The sequence below is a fragment of the Opisthorchis viverrini genome, assembly GCF_000715545.1.
Source record: "Opisthorchis viverrini unplaced genomic scaffold opera_v5_140, whole genome shotgun sequence".
In the NCBI taxonomy this organism is placed as follows: domain Eukaryota; kingdom Metazoa; phylum Platyhelminthes; class Trematoda; order Opisthorchiida; family Opisthorchiidae; genus Opisthorchis; species Opisthorchis viverrini.
This window is the reverse complement of record NW_008751796.1, coordinates 1091728-1113160: the sequence shown is the minus strand read 5'-3', so window position 1 is coordinate 1113160 and position 21433 is coordinate 1091728. Positions and strand designations below refer to the sequence as shown.

General features: G+C 46.3%; 1 protein-coding gene across 1 annotated transcript in view; it reads left to right on the top strand.

Annotated features, from left to right (window-relative positions):
- Nucleotides 1–17353: 17353 nt before the first annotated feature.
- Nucleotides 17354–21433, top strand: part of T265_06631 (hypothetical protein) — a gene marked incomplete at both ends in the record, with an annotated part of 19276 nt that continues 15196 nt past the window's right edge. Inside the window, 3 exons of the mRNA XM_009171944.1 lie at nt 17354–17393; nt 17455–17655; nt 17967–18343. Of these exons, the coding sequence (XP_009170208.1) occupies nt 18139–18343 (205 nt within the window). The remainder of the gene's footprint in view (nt 17394–17454; nt 17656–17966; nt 18344–21433) is intronic.

Genomic DNA, 21433 nt, shown 5'->3' with positions numbered 1-21433 from the left:
ACCCCCGGTGAGCACACGTCCAATGAGAATCCCGCGACCGTCGTCGGAACGAGCGACTACACCCCACGCTTCTGAGCCATCATTCCGCTCGCCGTTGTTTGGCGTGCGGACGTTGACACTGCACTGTGCCGGTCAGTGACAGACTTGTGAACGTGTTAATGCCACGAACGTGAACAATTGAGGTTTGTTGCACACATTTGCTTACCCTTTGTGTAATAGTACCGTAGAATTACGAACCCAATTCTTCCTTTTGGTATTCGGGATTGTTGAACCTACGCGTCACTCAAAGTTCCGTATCGGGATACTTAACAATGACATTCTACACTGCGGCATAATACCGTTCGGGTGAAACCCTTTTATAACTGCAACAATAGTTTGGAAAGCACTTTTTATAGAATGAGGTATTCTCTGATCGAATTGTAGAACACACGGGTCGCCTCAGACCAAGTGGTTACATGCACTTCCTGGGGCTCAAGTACCTGCTGTCCAGGACTCGTTTCTTAACACTTCCCGAACTAACTCCCCTACTTGCTGCTTTTTGCCCTTCTACAAACCTGACTATGCACAGAATCCCATATAAGCCCATCTCTGGCACCTCAGACTACGCAACTTACTTCCTTGGCAAGATCTGTAAACCACAACAATCAGCACTTAATCCTAGTCCCTATCAAGTACCGCCCCTCTAGTACCCCCCCTCCACGGCCTTCAACTGTACCTCGTCTACCGATTCCAAGCCTCCCTCCACTACAAACAATGCAGAAGTTTCCCGTTCCCAATGGATCCACTCCCCTTACAGAGTTTGACTGCACCACTAAATTCCGCACTGCACACTGTCTCCACTCCTTATTTTGCATCTTTACCACAGGCCTCTTATTTCATTTTCAATCAGCCCAGTTTGGCTATCCGTACCCTCCTCTTCCTACGATTCGGTGCTGAAGGCACTACAAGACAGATCCTCCTGCCTTCCCAATGACCCTGCCTTAATCTCCCATGTCCCCTTTCTATTATTATTATTATTTTTATTATTATCACTGCACCTGCCCATCCACCCTGCTTGACTTAAATTCCGCTACTTCTGTTCAATCGCCACACATGGTACCATCCTCTGATGATGTTGATTACACTGTTACAAATGACTAATGGACCCAGGCTGTAGTTTTTTGTCCACGGAGCCCTACTGTCTGCACCGACATTGAGACGCTATCTCCGTACCCATCACGGTACGGTCCTGCATGCTACTCTCACACATCTTTCCCTGGTCCTATTTCGCCCCCCAACTTGGAAACTCCTGCTTTACCTGTCTTCAATCCATTATATACGACCCGCTGGTCTTACGAAGTTCTTACCAGCCATCACACCTACCCGCTGATAATATTTTCGTCCTTCTAATCAACACCCACTTTCTATTGCCTAAATTACACAACATCCAATTACCTCCACTATAGCTTGTCCAACTTTCATATGCATCACTAAGACGTGACCTTCCCCTAGAACGCCTGATGCCCTTGCCTTACTTCCAGTATACACTATATTCTGTTCTGGTCGTTCCCACCTCCGTGGTGGTGGCTGCTTCATATACTCCAGAACTAAAATGGGAGTTTCCACTATTGACGATTCACTACCACCAGACACTCAAGACTCTGGCTTTCTGTCTGTCGGGCTAATCCACCGTTCATCTTCGGGTGCTTATACATACCCTTCCACGTTCCACTGGTTCTACCCACGCTTCTATCCCACACCCAATCTCTACCTCACCCAAACCAATGAATCTTTGATGAACTCAACCTTCCTGAGATCGCCTGGACTCAACAAAACTCCCCTTTACGCCTTTCGCCTCTTCTTTTCCAACTTGATGTCGAAGGCTGGTCCCAGCTTGTAAAGCAACCAATAATAATAATAATAATGATAATAATAATGTATATTCCCAACTTGTGGACGGCATACCGTCTGGCATGATCAGGCGTTTACAGTCAGGCTGGGGTATGATAGGGGGATTTGCGGGTAGTGGGGATTGCGCGAAAAGGGAACAATGTCATGAAAAGTGGGAGGTACTCGATTAAATAATAATAATGTTTCTTTTGCAACTTGTAGGGAAGAAAAGGCATGAGGTCCGACTAATTTAAAGACTCAGTCGGCTGACATGAATGCGGTGCTCACACCCTGAACATTGTCTCTGTCAATGGCCATCTGTGTCCTACCGCTGCAGTTAGCCCAAAGTTCCCTGATAGCAACCACTGTATTGTCGCCTGCAGCTGGACGAGTAATCAACCATCTACTCCCCCCTTAAGCTCTTTCATCCGTTCCCCTACCCTTCTTGGAGCCTTTGCATTCTCGTTTCGCCACAAAAACTGAGACGAGTTCTTTCGCTCCCAATACACGCAAAGCGTGGCCAACATCTTTTGCGGCAGCCTAGCAGCACAATTATGTCCAGTGGCTTCCATACGAGCTTCTGGTCGCCATTCAGCAACAATATTGTCCGTTGTAGGCTAAACATTAAGGAAGTATCGTAGACCCTTCCGTAAATCCCATGATCCGTCTCTCCTTATCTAATTAACAAACTTACGACTCAGGTTACCACCATCAAACTCGCTCTTGAAAACTGCGAGGGATCTACCTCCGTAGCCCATTTTCTTCAATGTAAGATGCTGAAAGCACCTAATTTACAGGCGCTGCTTCTCAACTTCATCTGCAATTCCGAATATTGTGGTCGCTGATGGGAAGCCTCTGTCCAACCCTGCTGAAATCGCGGAATTCCTTAACTCTAACTTCACCAGCTGCAAGGTTCCATCCGTAGTGACCTTATCTGCACACTGCTCTCTACCTGGTTACGAAGTGGCCACATCTGCTGACGAGACAAGCCCTACCATCTGCACACTCTCAACTACCTTGTCTCACATAACTTCGTCTCACGTCCGCCTTAGAGACTCCAAATTCCCAGGCCCTGATGGTATCCCTTCGCTTATCTTAAAAGCTGGTGCCTCGGACATCTCCATCCTCATCCTTAATCACTTCAATATCTCCCTTATCACTGGCACAGCCCTAAGCCAGTGAAAGCACTCTACGATTGTTCTACACTATAACTCACGTTCAGCCACTTTCCCACACTCAAGAGCGTTTTATTAAAGTCCCAGTTATAGTTTACCCGCTCACTACCAAGGTCCTTTACAATCGATAGTGTGGGTCTATAGCACGGCGGTCAGAAAATATATACCAGGTTGATTTCTTACACCAACTTTGCGTATTATTCTTATCTATGTTGATATTCTCAAGGCATCTGACCAAGTTCTTTACGGTGCACTCTTCAACAAACTACGATCTACGGGGATTGGTGGCCCGCTACTGCGATCGTTCACTTCTCACCTCTCTTTTCGCCAGGGCAGGTGTCTCTCCTCATCACATCCGCTGGCAAAGTTATTCAGGTTAGTGTGCTTGGCCCCCTACTGTTCTTTGCTGTACAATAATAATGACACCAGTTCGATCATCCATGAACCCCTTTTTCATTCGCTGATCATATTAAGATGGCCTACTAGTTTGAGGCCAGTAACTCTGTTTCTGCGCTTGTTAACATTCAGTCTGATTTGTATTCTTTATCCCGCTGATCCTCTAACTCCTGTCTTACTTTCGCCATTCCGAAATGCCAAATCCTCTAACATCGATTCCGGATTCCTCTTGGGATGCTTATTCTTAGTGGACACTCGATTACCACACTTCCAAAAGCGAAATCCCAGGCCTTAGTTATTCATGTAAATTTATTTCTAACCAACGTGAAAGATACAGATGGGCTAAAGGTCGTGTGCTTTTTGTTTAAATTTGCCGATCCTTCCGCAATGAATCATGTTCAAGTGTAATCTTTTAAAAATTTGTAAGGCCCATTCTTGAATCCAGCTCTGAATTAGCCCCAAAGTATTCGCAGGCATACTGAACTGCTATGGCCAACGCGCAGCACTCGTTTACTATGTCCTTGTTTCCGGCGTCATCCACACTTCCGTATCCTATTCTCTGTTTATCATTTGGGATTGACCCGTTATGGCTGAGGCACATTATGTTGAACCTAGGCCTTTTGCATCGCCTGATTTACCGACAGGCTCACATAGCTGACTGCTGTGCTGAATTCGCTTCCTGTACTCCCTATAATATCCACAAATCTCGATTTTTACTCCGATTCTGGACCTGTCGAACCGTCTTCAGACAAAATTGTTCCCTTGCTTGTATTCCAGACCATAGAACAACCTCCTTTCCCATGTACGTGCTATAACATATCACATAGGATTTCAAAAATCCATCGATTTCTGACTTTCTATTGAGAAGCTGAGCACCTTTTCGCGTCAAAACTTACACTGTGCACTTTTTAAACAAGGCCCTAAGCATTTCTAATTTTCGCTATCGACCCAAATGTCCAAAAGTCCCAGCATGTACACTCACCAGCTCGAGCACCCTAACGTTAACCCACATGTGAGACAACTACCTTCCCAAGTGTTCTCGCCCATAAATCACCATTTTATCTATCTTCTATTCAGACGTTCATTTCATGAGAACACACCTAGACCTGTTCTCTGAAGCGTAGTTTCTTTGCATTAAGTGTCTAGCGCCTGTCATCGTAATTGTCGTGCGGCCCATCTCCACCGGCCTGGATGTATTTCCTTACATTTGGCCTTAAGCCTTTGTATCCAGCCAACTTTTTCCTACAAGTCAGGTTTCATTCCTGAAGTTTGTCAGCTCTATTTAATTTCTGGTGCTCTGTTTTGACTGGATTCGACTAAACCTCATTCAAACGGAAGGTCTATTTTCTTGCTGTTCAGAACCGTTCTGCGCCCTCTGATCACGCTCAGTGCACGCGTATCAAACGCTTGGTCTGAAGATGCGCTAATAATGTAATACTTGTTTGCTTCCACACCACGCTCATTCACACACACATATACATAAAACTGTAGGGCGCCCCTACATGGCGGTTCACACTGACGATTCGTCGCCGTTTAGTCACAATTCACTGGCTCTGAAGATCTCCATTTTACTCACGTAACCATTTTATTTGCCCCAGTGACTTGCCTCTTCCAGTGATTTTTTGGTTTTTGCTTCTTCAAAATGACTAAGCTGTTTTACTGGCCTGGCTTTCTTGCCGGCCGGATAAAATATCTGGCAGCTGGAGTTGTTTGTTTCTGCACAAAACGCAAATATGACTGCTTTATAGCTTGAAAGCTATAGAGGCCTGTGCCCAACGATGTTTCTTTTTCATCTTGCTTCTCGTGAATTGATATGGTAGAGAAATTGCTGAACTTAACAACAATAATTCGAATAAAAAGACTAATAAAATCAGATATTCCACCATACTGTATCGCGCGATTCGCCAAAAGTGAACGTGTTTTGCAGATGTTTGTGCGGCGTTTTCAACAAGCTACAACACGCTCGCTGACGCAAAGGCTGTAGATGACTGACCGCTGTAAATAGATTTTATTTGCCGCTGATTTATCCGAACGGACGGATGCGGGTTTCAGTGTCCGACACGATTACACATTCACTGGCCAAGGAATCTGGGAGCAGGTAATAATTGTTGAATACAAATCATTCATATCATCTACAAAAATAGGTCGTGCTTCCCCATGGAAAATTGCTTGCTAATGCCCCATTAGAAACAAGTTTACATTAAGCGGCAGCGAACTGTCAAAAGAAGTTGGCCCACTCGTGTGGTCGGCAAGCACACATTCATTTTGAATCAAAATACGGCAAGGATCAAGCTAAATTGGTATAACAGTTGGATGCTGATAGTCATTTTGATGATAACATACGGTTTGGTAGGGCCGTTTAGGAATTGTTGAGCGGGTGGTGTTCGCTGAGCTAATAATATCATGAAGCGAGTGGGGAATCCTTTCAGTATTTCCATTTTTCTTTGGTCTACTGATGTTTGAGCTGCAAGAAACATGAGACTTCATTAGGGAGCAAAAGATCATTTAATCTCGCAGTCATACAGTACCCTTGGTCACATCAGTCCGAACGCCAAATCCGCCTGTTGATTGTTGTGGCCCCTGGTGCGTCAAGCCTTGGGAAGATGGGTACGTGATCATACCAAAGACTACGTTTGGAATGTGACCATCGCACTTTGGGGCTTTTCTTCGGTCATAGTGACACATCCTCATATTTGTAATTAGCCAATCAGCGGGCTGGAACATACGTATCGATTATTTGAAGCTACCAGAATGGTGAAATTACTTTTTCAGACGACAGCCCACTGTACCGAGATGGCTCTTGGTCACCCTTCAAAGCAAGTTATCCCGGATTGTGCAAGGACACCCCACTTAATAGTAACAAAATGCCAGTAGGCCGCAAAGCAAGGGACGAACCGGACAACCTCGCGGCACAGCACTTCAAAGTTTAGGCGAAATAGTTGCTACTAGTAAACCGGTGAAAGCAAAACCCATTGCGCAGCGCCGTTCAGGCGTGCCGTACGGACATGCCGGCGGTTGTTGAAGAGCATCCATAACAGAAAACAGATATCCTAGGGTAGGTACTTTCTGACAGTTTCATGTGTGCAAAAAGCACACCATTACATTACAACCGAACACAACTGTGTCCCCTTGCTTTTGTGCCACCAGTTTATCCATAGCTAATATTTCTCACCTGATATTGTTCGTCCGTAATCTACTCGAGCAAGCTTATCAGTTTACACATGGAAAAAAACTGCCTAATTTTCACAACAGCATGATTACTGGACGACCGGAAATCGTTCCATCTTCGATTAGAGAAGGGTAGAGCATGTACAAAAGTGCCGTAGATTAGTTGCTTTAAAAAGGTTCACTTGAAAAGGTAACTTGCGTGTATTCCGCCAAAATTTATGACGTCTGAGATGCACTGGAGCCGCGCAATCTGTGGGTTTCAGGGAAACATATATGAGGATTTGTTGCAACCAAACATTTTCTCCGGGTGACGGGTATTGCCAGAACATCTGAGAGGGTAAATCAAAGTCGGAGCTTGGATTTTATGCGGCACCATTGATGCAGGAGAAAAATTCACAAAATATACAAACCTCGATAACGGATACTCGTCCACAACACATGATTCTTTTTGACTATAAAAGCGCAAACCAAATAATCAAAGCAGTCTTGCACGTAAGACAGTCGCGCGTGCACAGGATCTGCCTCAAAATGGCTAAATAACCTCAGGGTCTGATATCAGGGTATTCGCCCTTCAAGTGATGTGCGGTGAATCTGTCAATTAACATCACTGATTTATTCATCGAGATATCACTGAACAATCACCCGTCCCCACGTCACAACAGCTTGCACGATTATGATTGGCCTAATTTCTGACCAATAAGCTCGTTCCTTCCTGTCCGTAGCTGGTTCGCCGTGAACTCGTGCAACCGGCGTGGAGTTCGGTTGGTGCTGGTGGTACATTCCCCGGAAATAGAAATCCCCTTTTTGAATTCAGGCCTCCAAGCAGCATGACGATATATTTTCTCAGCGTTGGCCAGTGGGGTCGCCTGCGCGAAGACTCGCATGAATAGCATATGGAAGTGATTCGAACAGGGCCCTAGGCGCAGGTAGACAACCGTTGAATGAAGGTTTTTCCACGTATTGAAACGAAAAAACGCTGTACGATGAAAGTGCGCGCTCTAATCTTGAAAATTTCCCAGCGTCTTCGCCCTATATTAGTGGGACGGACGGTGGGAAATCGATCTACCGCATCCTAGACAAGCATGGTGTGTCAGCTACGATACTCCACAGCAAATGGTTCAAGGATTCCCAGGTGTGTCCCCCAAATCAACGGATTTTAGGCCGGCAACTGTCTTCGTACCACCCCGTTGGGCACGCTCCATGAGGATCATTTTGCGTCGGGTGGACAACTTGGTTGGCGTATTGAAGAAGCTGTCTGACGAAGGCATTGTAGTAATATCCATGCGAATACTGCGAGAGAAGATTCACTGAATCATCCAAAACAAAAATTCCTTTAAGGACATTTTTATTGATGGAGTGAGGACATTCTCGGAGGTATTATGGGATTCACGGATTGACACACAGGATCGTGGCTTTCGCCCAACTTTCCCGGGTCGGTTTTGTTCTTGTTGTGCGGCGGCTGCCGTTCACCTGGAAGGCATAAGTGAAAAAGCGTAGCACTGCTGTTTGAGTTCTCAGAGCAGGACAGTAAGCTTGCCAGCGCGTAGACTCGCATAAAAGTGCCCAATAGTGCTTTGAACTGGGTTCTGGATGGAGCGTGGACAACCGTCAGAGAAAGGTTATTCCACATAGCAACCACCCAAAATGAGGAGAAATTTTCCACAATGAAAGTGCGCACTCTGAGCTTCAGAATCTTCTTTTCAGGTCCGCGCCGTGTCTGTGTCAACAGTGACCAACTCTCGTTCAAACAGGTCCCCTCGGAGGCGACCATATTCTAGGGGAAGGGTCAAACACCACGAGACGCGCATCATGGTTCACGTATTTAAGGCTGACAACCATTTTCGTAGCAGTTTGCTTGACACGCTCAATGAAGGTCACAGCTTTCATGCATCCCGAGTAAACAACTTGGTTGACATATTCAAGAAGCGATCTGACGTAGGCCCCATGGAATATTTTGAAGTTCATGCGAGTAATACAGGGGAAGGTGCATTGAATCACCCGTAGAACGGCGAATGCCTTTTGGGTCGATTTCTCATGGTGCAGTGAGTATTATATGTTTGAAGAGAGCCAGATACCGAAATCCTTTTTGGCATCTCCCTCCTGCCGTCTTCTGGTCTATCCTCATCAGTGCGACAAAGGCGTTCGCCGAGTCTCTTCCAAATGACACAGACATACTTTTTGTCATTCAGAGGAAGGTGCCAGTCCAACGACCACTGCTTCGCAGCGTCTACATTCACTTGAAGGGCACTGGCATGGAACTCCAGCATTTCAAGTCGTCCGCAAAAAGTAGACATACTTAACCGGTTGCCTAAATCCTTACTGTTACATAGCATCCTAGTGCCCTTCGGTGTATTCTGACCATGCATGCAAAGGCGTTTTCCGAGTCCATGCGAATGAATTATGGACATATTTTTCTCCAGCGGAAGGTGCCGACTCAGTGACCACTGCTTTGCGGTGGTCCTTTTCAAGTGCGCTGGTTTGGGAACCCAGATTTCAGTTCACCCGTAAAAGGCAGACACGGACTTGGAAGCTCATTGTGAGCGCCGTTGTGTTGACGGAAGGAGGGATGGTCCTAAGACGGAGCCTTGAGGGATTCCAATGGGACCGGTGCGGAAAAAGGTTGGATTGATCCGACTTTTACTCGGAATGTTCCGCTTGAACGAAAGACATCAATCCAGCGGTAAATTTTATGGACCTTGATCGAATGTTTTAGATAAATTAAAAAAACGACACCGTATATGGGTCTTTCATCTTTGGCTTGCGTCTGTGAACCCGAGCATGTTTGTCTTGCAAGAATTGTTTTGGAGGAATCCGTGTTACGTGAGCGGAACCGAATTATTGATAGCCCGCTTCAAGATCTGTCCCATCATCTTGAGTAATGTGCTAGCGAGTCTAATAGTTCTGTAGCTGCCGAGCAACAACCGGTCACCGGACCTGTAGATTGGCGTGACAGTCACTTCCTTCCAAGTACACAGAAGATCTCTTTCGTCAGACGACTGAATTACTATCAGGGAGAAGTGTTTGGCCAATCTGGGTGATGGTTCCCTCAGGATCTTTGAATCTGAACTGTTTTTTTGCTGTCCAAGAGCTCAGGAATATCCTTCTCCGTAAGTCTCGAGGTAGTAGGAGGCCGTTCGTGATTCCGTCCTGCCAAGGTTTTGTGCGATTAAGCCGCTGGGGCAGAATAGAAACCCGCCAGCATGGTGTTCTCCGTAAGCTTCAGATATCAGTATTGTCACTCATGGGTTCCCCGTTTTCTTCCATCAAGACGAAGGCCGGTGACTTGCTTCGTTGGCGGTGTCGTGTATACTTAACTGGTACTTTCTTAAGGACGATACTTGGTGTCGTGGCCTGCTTTCATAAGTCCAATTACCGTAGTTGAAGTATATAGCGGTTGCGGTATTTCCTCATGCATTGTGTCTAGTGTATGAGCTTCACTAAAGGGATCCATCCTGGATGTGCTTCATCCATAGTGTTGCCTACAATAGTTCTCGTTCCAGACGACCGCTTCACAAGTTGCTTCTGGCTTGCGTTAATGTATCCTATTCGTCCTGTTTAGTGGATATACTGTATTGGCTCACATATGTTGAACCTTGAACAATTGGTGGTACGTTGCGAACCACCGTTTGTTGTCCAGAACCGACAGATGTCGTGATGGAAACCTTGGAAGAGTTCTAGCAAACCCGAAAACCCTCTGGTAGGAACTGATGCGTACGTGGCCGTCACGAAGAGAGTGGACCTTACGTGGTGTGGCTTCATAAGTCCAATTACCGTAGTTGAAGTATATAGCGGTTGCGGTATTTCCTCATGCATTGTGTCTAGTGTATGAGCTTCACTAAAGGGATCCATCCTGGATGTGCTTCATCCATAGTGTTGCCTACAATAGTTCTCGTTCCAGACGACCGCTTCACAAGTTGCTTCTGGCTTGCGTTAATGTATCCTATTCGTCCTGTTTAGTGGATATACTGTATTGGCTCACATATGTTGAACCTTGAACAATTGGTGGTACGTTGCGAACCACCGTTTGTTGTCCAGAACCGACAGATGTCGTGATGGAAACCTTGGAAGAGTTCTAGCAAACCCGAAAACCCTCTGGTAGGAACTGATGCGTACGTGGCCGTCACGAAGAGAGTGGACCTTACCGTGGTGTGGCGGTTTGTGCACCTCGACGACCCACTGAGCTATACTGTCCGCACTCACAGTCTCTCATACCGAGTTGGTCAGCGGTTAGAAGTCTGACAAACAGTTTCCTAGCCCTCCATGTTGCGGGTCGGAACTATGTGACGACCTTTTCCGTAAAAATGGCAATGTGCTTGCATTTCCGATGAAACGCCGCTGCCTGGCGATCAGGCTTTTGAGCCAAAGGCTTTGGTTTGGAACCCCAATCGTCCTTTCTACGTGTGGGTGCCATGGAAGTATTCCAGTCCATCTACAACCATGAACTGCACATTTACAAGTGAACATGCCACATCGGTCGTCGCGTGGTGTAGTTAGTCAGGTTGTCTTATTCGCTGCATATAGCAGGGCAGGCAAGCTAAAATACGTTACTACCAACGCCTCCGTTCGTCCTGCAATGGTTTTGCAGGTAACATCAGATCGTTATCTGGCACCGACATCCTCAGCCATCTCAAAACCAATATTCAAGGTCCGACGCACTGCCTGTCTGGCCTTCAATATCCGCATTCTGAAGCAAGCAGGTCAACGAACTGCTCTTGCTCTCGCACCGGACTCGCTTGGCATTGATGTGTGCTCTGTATCAGAAATAAGTATGCAAGATGCAAGCACAGTGTTTGAGCTAACTGCCCCATCACTCTTCACTCGCTTCCGACCACATGGTGTCCTCCAACGGCGTGTCTGTCGCAGACTCAAGTCGATCACATTGCCATCAATTACCGATTGCGTGGGTCAATAACTGATTGCCGGTCGTTTTGAGACACATTTGTGGATTCTGATCACGCACTCGTCCGGATTCCCTTCTATGTTCGTTTTCCGGGGCCGCGTAAGGTGCGGAAGAATCTCCTGACCACTGAAATACTGGCAGATCCGGATGTTAGACGAATTTTTCAGAATCGTCTTCTAGAGCCTCTTCCAAATTCTCCACCGTCAGATGGTAGTTCATACTGGGACGAGATTGCCATCTTTTTACATAGTGCTGGGAATTTGGCTTATGGCATGGCGAGCTAGGCTCACTCAAGCACTGGATGTCAGGCTGAACAGTGACACTGCTTAAACCTAGGAAAAATAGCTGTCTTGCAGCTAATGGTCTCCAAGTGACTCGCTGCAAACCCTTATTGTTACATTTTGTACTGGTCAAAAATAGATGATGTTCAGCAAACAATAGAAGTCACTCACCGCTATCCGTGCACCAAGCAACGTCGATGAAGTAATGTCACAAGCGGGAAGCCGACCAGTGTCTGTTTGTTGTGTTTGCTTACGCCCCATCGACTGTAGCTCTGACATCATCAAAGGCAATTCTTATTAGGCCATGAATACCATGGCTAAAAGCTCAGAAATAGTTATGGTTGCTGGATCTCTGAATGTACAAGCTTGTGGATACAGACCATATGAGGTTAAAATTAGATGGCCGATTTGGATTGGACCCGGTGCGTATGGACAATAGCGAACGATTACTTCAGCCATCAACTGACCACAACCTGTTTTGTGCAGGCCTACAGGGGAAATTTTTTAATGTGGCGGGGAAGGCGGAAACACGTTGAAGAGAAAGAAGGGGTCATTAGAAACTGCCTGTTTTTGCTTACCCGCCATGTCACAGGCAGCAAGTAAGGCGACTCGAATGATAACACCACTCGGCTGCCAATGGGGTTTGACAAAATTTTCGGTTGTAGGAACCATGGTTGCACGCGCGTCGGGGTATTGCCAAGAAACCAAGACCTGCACAAGAAGACGGTTAGAGTCCTCAGCCAAAGCCTTTGGTACAGAAGCCTTACCGTCAGGACAGCGCACCTTCTGAGGAACAAGCCACTACACATTCTACCACCCAACCTGGAGGACAAAGAAACTATTAATTAGGCATTACGCATCGACCAACTTGGTGCGAGGGCTCCGTTAGTGTCGCACGTATCTCTGAAGGTTATGGAGGTGCACAAATCGTCACCACTATATGGCTCAGTATATTCGTGGTGAAATTCCGTATGGTTTTCCCGTGGCGTTTTTGGGTACGAAAATGCGTCCTGGAGAACACTAGTAGCATATAGTGACAACCGTAAAGGGGCGAGTGCACGAATTTTTGGACCAGAAGGTCCGTGGTCCGAACTCCACCTCTGCCTCTCGACTTTCCCTGTCTAGGCTTGGGCCACCTGACAGTATCCCAGTGCGCGTGCTTTCTTCGGCTGGCATGGCAGTTAAGCACTGAAAGGGTGTTACACCTGAAAAGCCTGGAGGTTATCATCATACGGTGAACTTTGCACCATACCAACAAGCCGCAGGTGCTGAGAATGAACATCTTACGCACCTCAGTCATGTCGCTGATTAGCTCGAACCAACGTCAGTCCATTCTCCTATGACGGCCTATCTCCTACCTTACTTGGATTAATCCATTCGTGTCTGGCACTCCGCCTGGTGCATAGTCTCATGTCGAGGGTTTTGGAATTCTTTTCTTTCTCTGCAGCATATCTGAGTCCACTGGTGACTTAATTACGAATTCTTAAAGAACACTTACAATCACTTTCGGCTGCCATTGGTACTCGGAAGTGCCACAAATCTTCCGGATCGTTTTCAAAACGTGCAGTCTCAGAGCATACCTCTTATACTTCACAGAGAATCAATGGAATTTTCGAAGGTCTTACAAGCCTCCGTAGTTGTGTCAGCTTTGACGGAAGTGTGTCTGATGAAGTCGTGCACGAATCTCAGTGGACAGAATCACTTTGTTTAACTTGCGTCACTTATGGCGTCAAGGGTCGCATGTACTATGCCACATTAGGGGTGGTATATTGTGGTTGCGAGGCATGGCCTCAGATGACAGATGATGTGAACCGTTTTCAGGATTTTGACAACTGATACCTGAGGAGTGTTGCTGGTGTCTGTGGGCCACAACTGATTCGTAACGGGGTGGCTGGTTATATGATTGAGGTGGCATGAAATAAAGAACGGTGTCGTTTTCCGTGCTCATGATCAGATCGATCAATTCAATTCCGTTTGTCGGCTATAAACCGTGTACCATATACACATTGGTTGCAACTGCTACAGTTTCGATCAACGGAAAGCGGGAAATTGGAACATACAACCGAGCGTTGGAGGCGAAGACATGTTCAGTTTGTTCAATGGTCATTTAAAATCGACGCTAATTCGTACAAATCGTTGAGTCGCTTTGATGGGTGTAGCGCGAGGTGGTTTGTAAAACTGTGGCGGCACGGCACAAACCGTACACTTTGTGGTGATGTCCTTGACATCTTGGAGGGAAAACGGCAAGTTTTTGGAAAGAACAAAGTGGTGCATTCGAGTAATTCCAGGATGGCACAAGGAATCGTGAATTTCTTTTAATTTATCATTGCCGATCACATTGGCGCATAGGTTACGCGATAAGTTGTCAGCAACCAGATTGTCTTTCCCAGATCTGTAGCTGACATCGTAGCTAAAAGCGGAGAGTTCCATCTTCCACCGCTGTATTTTATCATTTTTTAAAATCTTACTTTTCTGCGACAAACCATACATAAAGGAAACTGACCGCTGGCCAGTGATAAGCTTGAATTGCTCCCCGAAGAGATTATGCTTCCATTCACGGATAGATTCAACGATGGCGTATGCCTCCTTCTCAATAGCAGAGTGATTCTTTTCGCTCGGTGTCAGTGTTTTAGAAAAGAATGGCACCGGTCGGCCGTTCTGAGTCAGAGATGCAGCAATGGCTGTCTGAGGCGTCCGTCTCGACAACCAATGGTGCATTGTAGTCGACTGTCACAACCATAGCGTCCTCTAACTCCTCTAAATTTTCGAAGACGGTTGCACACGCTTAAGGGGAAAGAAGACGGTTGCACACGCTCCGGTAAGGGGAAAGTCTTATTTCTGTCAGGCTCATTGATTTTGTCAGAGAGGTGTGGTATCCATTGCGAATAATAAGCAAACATACCAACAACTCGTTGGGATTTAGCGTCATGTGGATGAGGGAGTTCACGAATAGGTTTCATTCGTTCAGGATCTGGTTTGATAATTCCTTTAGAAACTTCTTAGCCCAGAAGGCGTATTTGTTTGGCTGCTATGATGCTTTTCTTGCAGTTAAGGGTAATTCCATATTTTCTTATTGCTTCAAAGAAAGATTTGAGGTTCTGGTCATGCTCACTTTGGGTAGTCCCACAAATAGTGACGTTGTCGATGTAAGCGTAGGTGCTACTTAGGTTCTCAGACTTGATTATGTAGTCCATAGTACGTTGGAAACATGCTACTCCGTTGGTAACACCGAAAGGAATACGACGGAACTGAAACAGTTCTCCGCACCCTTCAAAATCCGTACTCTTGCTCACTGATTGGAACTTGATGGTAAGCGCTCAATAGGTCTAAGGTGCTAAAGACGGTATGACGGGAAATTTCTTCGATCATTTTATCTCGTCGCGGTAACCGATACGCGTCTAGGTATGTGAACCGATTAATGGTTTGACTCTAGTCCACTACCATGCGTCTTTTGTGGTTTAAATTCTTCGTGACCAGTGCTTGAGACCTCCAGGGAGAATTCGAAGGCTCAATTATATCTCATGCAGTAGTCGGGCTGTTCTTCGTCAGGGTTGTAACGTTGTGATTTCGTAGCGATAGGCTCGCAATCGAGTGAGAGGTTATCAAAAACAGGAGGGGATTCGGCCGTAGCAGCTGAGAGACCGCAGAGAGTGAGTGGACCTTGGTTTCCACCGAATGTGATTTCAGCTTTTTTATGTAGACTAAGGACCTTGCAGCACGTCAGCACATAGATTGGGCAATACCAATAGTTTGATTTTTCTGTAAGTAGTACCTCTGTAATTGATGGATGAGTAACAGTAGCCTCTAGTTGAACACGTCAGAGAGGTAGATACAATGGTAATCACAGAATCATTAGCATATGTCTTCCAGCCATGTTTACGAACTACCAAAGAAGATATATAACTGCTCGAACTTCCTGTGTATGAGGACCTGAGGCGATATCCCGTTCACCTTTATGCTGGTCACCGTGCGGGAAGAGCAGTTCGGGGCTGCAGCAGTCAACAAGGAAGATAAGGCAGATGACATCGTGCAATTCGGGTCATTTTTTTACAGATTTGGATTGACAAGCACGTTGCAAATGGCCTCTTTTGCCACATGGTTTACAAACTGCTTCTTTTGCGGGGCATTTTGACCGTGGATATCTGGAACGACCGCAAAAATAACATATCTGGGAATTGATTGACGAGAGCTAAGGTGTAGAATCAGAGGGGCTTGAGTGTGAAGGGGTAACTGTAGATGTCTGTAAAGGTGCTGCAGCCGCAGAAAATGATTTCGCCTGGTTATGCGAGTATAACTGAGCTTGTTTGTGGACCGATTCTAATAACTTAACCAATTGATGTACTTCATCGAGGTGAGCCAGAAGTCTTTCTCTGATGGTAGTAGACTGAGGTCCGTTGATTAGAACATCGCGTACACTTTCGTTTTGATGGCCAATGGCGAACGCCACCTTGAAATCACAATTTTTGGCCAAGAATTTTAGCCTCTGAACAAACAGATCAGCATCTTGACTGGTGTCTTGTTCGCAAGTTCGTAGAAGATGACGAGCATAAATTATATTCTTAGGACGAACGTACAACTTTTCAAGTGCTGATGGCGGCTCACTTTATCATCATTCCTATGTAGACTACAGCTGTAGGCGTGCCAGTCAAGCACCCAGAGAAGTAACCGATCGTATTCTACGGATCACATCGCTGCCACACGAGCATTGTCGACCGCTGATTCTCTGTGTGGTAAACTTGGGATTTCATTTATGCGGACCTTCCGGTCATTAAATTGGCGCTCTAACCACTTCGGCCATCTCGCCCCGAGCATTGTCGACCGCTGATTCTGTGTGGTAAACTTGGGATTTTCATTTATTGCGTACAGTTTCCCAATAGCCGTGTATGCTCTCCAGAGAGTTATACGTGGCGCAATTGTTGTACGCATATCTTCAGGAGCTTGTGGGGCTACTATGTGAAAGTCCGCCTCCTAACATCTTCCAGCAGTGTTACATTGAGTAGCCAATCGATTCCAAGTGTTCTTTAGGACTCGATGTCAGTTCGACCTCACAGTATCCTCTCTGTCATGCTTCTATCGAGTGACCTCGTTTCTGTGCGCCAACCCTAATCTTCGCTTTTCTCCCCTCCAGTCGAGTCATCCTCATGTCCCTACCCACCAGATTTATCAGGAAGTCAACTGTTGTAACCAACGCTACTCCGCTTTATCACAAGGAACTAAAGTACGTCCCACCGTTGTAGCCACACATTGAAACTCAAAGTCTGGTTATATATGCAGCAGACAAGCTGGTGGTCCTGCTTACTCGTCCTACGCTCGCGACGCGCAAACTCCAAGCTCATTCCGACACGGTTTGTGCACTGCAGTTCCATCCAAGCGATAGTGTAATCGTGAGTCTCTAAGCAATCGTGGATAACCCTTGCAGTTACTTTCGGCTGGTCTTGATAAACGAATCGTTGAGTGGTCGTTACCTGCGGGACAAAAACTTAGAGTAAGTCGTTTCCTGTTCGGTCGTTCTATTTCTTCCCGTTGCTCTTCAGCATTATTGTTTAAAGCTCCCCATACGCTTTCTTGCCGCGCCATTTGTTGTACTGGAGAAAAAAAGCCGACGTGAGTTGTCTTGTACCAAGTTGGTTTGATTTTTTCCCTCGTTCTGAATTCAATTTTCCAGACGTTCTTTGTCAGTATGATGAACAGTGGGAAAACGCTTGTGAAATTTTCAACTCGAAGCATTCAGTCCGTTGTGCGATTGGTGGAAGGGTATCTGGGTCACCTTGTTCATAACATTTTGTTCATAGGACAATCAATTGGCGGCTTACATACAAGAAACCAAACTGTTTCTATACTGGCAAAAGTTTGGGACCAGTGTGTGGTGAGTTTTTCTCCTCGTAATTTGCGCATGTTTGCTCGACTGGCCTTTTTGATTACTGTTTACCGTACCACCGACCCATGTTGTGTCGTTCTTTCTACCTTCCGTGTATGCCTGCACAACTCCCGCTTCAGTCACTCAATCTAGCGTCCAGTTCGCCTTTTCGATTCGTTCTTGAATGGGCCATGTATTGATTGCGTTTGTGGGCTTTATCCATTTTTCCAACCTACTTCCTGCAGTAATATCATATCTAAATGTGTGTTGTCATCCCATCTTCGCAATCTATTAGTTCTCCATATATTTCCTCTTTTCAGTTATCCTCTAACCGCGTCAACGTCAAATCGTTCTCGGAAGTCCTTCACATGTGTCGCAGTCCATCCAACCGAATTTATTGTCGCCACTGCAAACTCCTTCGGCGAGATCTTCGTTTGGTACAACCTCGCCTCTATCACGGCTAACTTGGACCACGAAAATCACCTTGATGTCATGGATGATCTGGGAGACTCTTTGGAAAATGGTGGATTAATGGAAGAAGCAGAGACGTCGTTTGAACGATTGCGGCAAGCTGTCCGGACGGCAGTAGATGCGGGAAAACTGATCGACTACTACCCCGTCCATCCTGCCAATATCAAGCGGAACCTTGTGCACTGGCATTCGACTGAAGTCACAACCCTGGCGTTTACCCCGACTGGTATGTAATTTTGGATGGGATCAGATTGGTTTATACACGCTATTGGATAGAGTACATACTGGCTTGTGTTCTGTTCCCAGCGAAGCTTCAATATAATTTTTTCCTTGCAAGTTAGTCTTCAGGTACAGCTCTGCTCGTTTTCTAGTGTCGGCTTCTGTGAAAACCCTAGTTTTAGACAGCCTCCAGTTACTCGATGTCTTTGTGTCTTGCGAAAATCCATGTTCATTTGGCAAATTTCCAGTGCGAATAGTCGCCATAATTATGGATTAAGTAAGCTTGATCTCCGTGCGTTTAGTTCGCCTTCATCTGCATTATCGTGAGTCTGAATCGTCTAATGATTTTGTATATGTTTGAATGGCACGTTGCTTCGTTTTAATTTTAGGGAGAGGTTGCATTTGAACTTAACATCCTATTTATCCTAACCCAACGAGGCAATTGCAATTGATTGTGATGTCGACTCTTTGGTCCACTTACCGACGATCATTTCCTATAGAGGGATCTGCTCTCCTCAACACGCCAAGGCTATTACTTCATAAGGCGACGGTCACTGACTTGTGTTTCCTTGTAGTTGTGTGCTCTCTGCGTACATGGTGTTGAGTGTACATTTTTGCCATTAAATTTCACACCGGACCCAGTATGGCGGACACTTTGTGCCTGTTGCGCAAGTCTTGACTGTGCTAGCGCTTACCGCGCTTTGGAGATCATTCACAACCGCGCTTTGGATATCATTCACAATTCGTAGTGCGCTACTAATAATAAGCCCACGACCGGTTTCGCCCTTCTTGGGGCTCATCAGGTAGGCGCAATCCCCGAGTTTCCGTCAGCCGTATGTTTCACTTGAACCCAAATTGCACGAAATTGGCGAAATACACTCATCTGCAAGCTAATTTAGTTTGGCGAGAGACTCACCTGGAACCCAGCTGAATCTTTCGTTTGTGATGTTTTCAGCATTCAGCATTGTTTGTCCTTTCCTCGGCCGTTGTTCTTTACACGCGTGTTTCCATACCAAACATTCTTACATACGCTGGGATTCATCTTGTCTGGCTGGAACTGTTGGTGGAATGAGACGCTTCTCTTTTTATCTACTCTTGTGCTTCCACATCCATCACTTGCATTTACTTTTTATGTCTGTGAGCATGTTCTTAAACAACACACTTTCGACGTCTATCTCCATGCTCCCCGAAGGAAGCTCGAGGGCTGAGGTACTACCGGGTTGCCCAAGCCTAGACAGGAGCAGTGGTCAATAAGTTCGTGCCCGATTTGTCTCAAGTTCCTTGGCCCAGCATCCACTACACTCATGGGTTCATTCGCCCTCCGGTGGGTACTGTTTTGTCCGATATTTGTTTCAGTCAAATCCCAGTCGCCCGGATTGAGAGTAGCAAGTGGCTGATCGCATTGCTATTCGACGTATTCCACCCGACGACACAGACGTTCTTGATGTTTTCGATAACAAGTGGCCTCTGATGACGTTTCTAGCATTTCGCTTCCTCTATTTTTTGACCATTCGGCTCTTCCAAGCTTCCCCCAACGCGCGGACACTTAGTTTCACCTGGTGTCAGTTAGGGTTGTGGCTGCTACCATAAGGAATCTGTCGCCGGGCATCTAGCAAAACCACAGTCTTGTTTGGGGGAAACCGGTTAGGTTGCACCATAGGTAGAATTCCCGACATGACCTACTCTTTTTGTATATTTCAAGTGATTGGTACTATCCGATATTGGATCAGCAGACAGGATTTAAAGAATTAGGTTCATGACCTTCTCGACTGCCAAACAGTGTGTACCTACTTTGCACTGACTTGAAAAGCGTAGTGAGAAGCAGCCACGGTCGGGTGCATGATCGCATTTCACGCAGGTATCCTAGAAGATAGGTAGTGATCGACCCTCGACACCGGTAACAGATGGCGGTGTGGCCTATTTGGATTCGGCGCCGGTTCAGTGTTGGGCTACACTTCAAGCGATTTCCACTCTACTGGAAATGGATACCAAGAGGAGAAATCTGTGATCGGGACTTATCTGATGCAGGCGTTGTCCTTTGTCCATGCGTGTTGTGTCTAATCCAAAACGATGATCAAAGTAGGCCTCAAAAACTCAGCCTACCCACCTAAGCGTTCGTGCCACCAGCGACCACAATGATGTCTGAACTTTTGGTCCGTTTTAAAAGAGCATCTAGTGCGTCATAGAAACTGTCTTTGGCAGATTCAGAGCTACAATCCATCGGGGATGCAGTAGATACAGGACATGACGGACGTTCACAGACATTGCCAAACGAACCGCGAAGAAACAACCGTTAACGGGTACCTAGTCGGTTACAGACGCTGCTCGATCGCTCAATACAACACCCAACCCACTGCACCCAGCTATATCCGCCCCTGTGTCACCGGAGGTACGCAGCTGAAACCGGGATTAGAGCGACGGGGCAGTCAGTTCGATAACAATACTTGCGTCCTGTGTCCTTGTTTCTGATCAATCAATGCAGAGGAAATTCAGCGTAAAAGCAAGAGCTATCCGTTGTCATGGTGTGCAAATACTAAAGGTGGCTAAGTGGACAGACAGGCTTTTGGGGTTTGAAAACAGACTTCGAGTTTTCTAAGGTAGGTACTGAAGTCGGACGTACAGAGGCTACAGACGAGTGTGATCCACGTCCTAGTGCTGGGACCTGCGGAGGAGGCTTTTAAATTTGGGTGGGGTAGGTTAGAAGAGGGAAAACGAGCAAGTGTAAGAAGGGAGGCGTCAGCAGTAGCATTTTTTCGCTTACCCGCCCTGTTGTATGTCACGAGTAAGATAACCAGGCTAAATAGTACCGCGCGGCAGCCGATTTGAGATTCATAGTTGTACTCGGACTGGGATACTGTCAGGTCACCCACACCTACACATGAGAGGGATTAGGATCTTCAACCAAAGCCTTTGGCTCACGAGCCTGACCACGGTGGTTCTCGGCTTAGTACCACATTTTTTCGAGCAACAAACCGCCCTGCCTGTTCCAAACCGCAACACGGAGGACTAGAAGACTGCGTTCGTCAAAACTCTATCCACTGAGCAACCTGACATGAGAAACTCTACGGGTGTTAAGGTTAAACTTCCCGCTATAGCT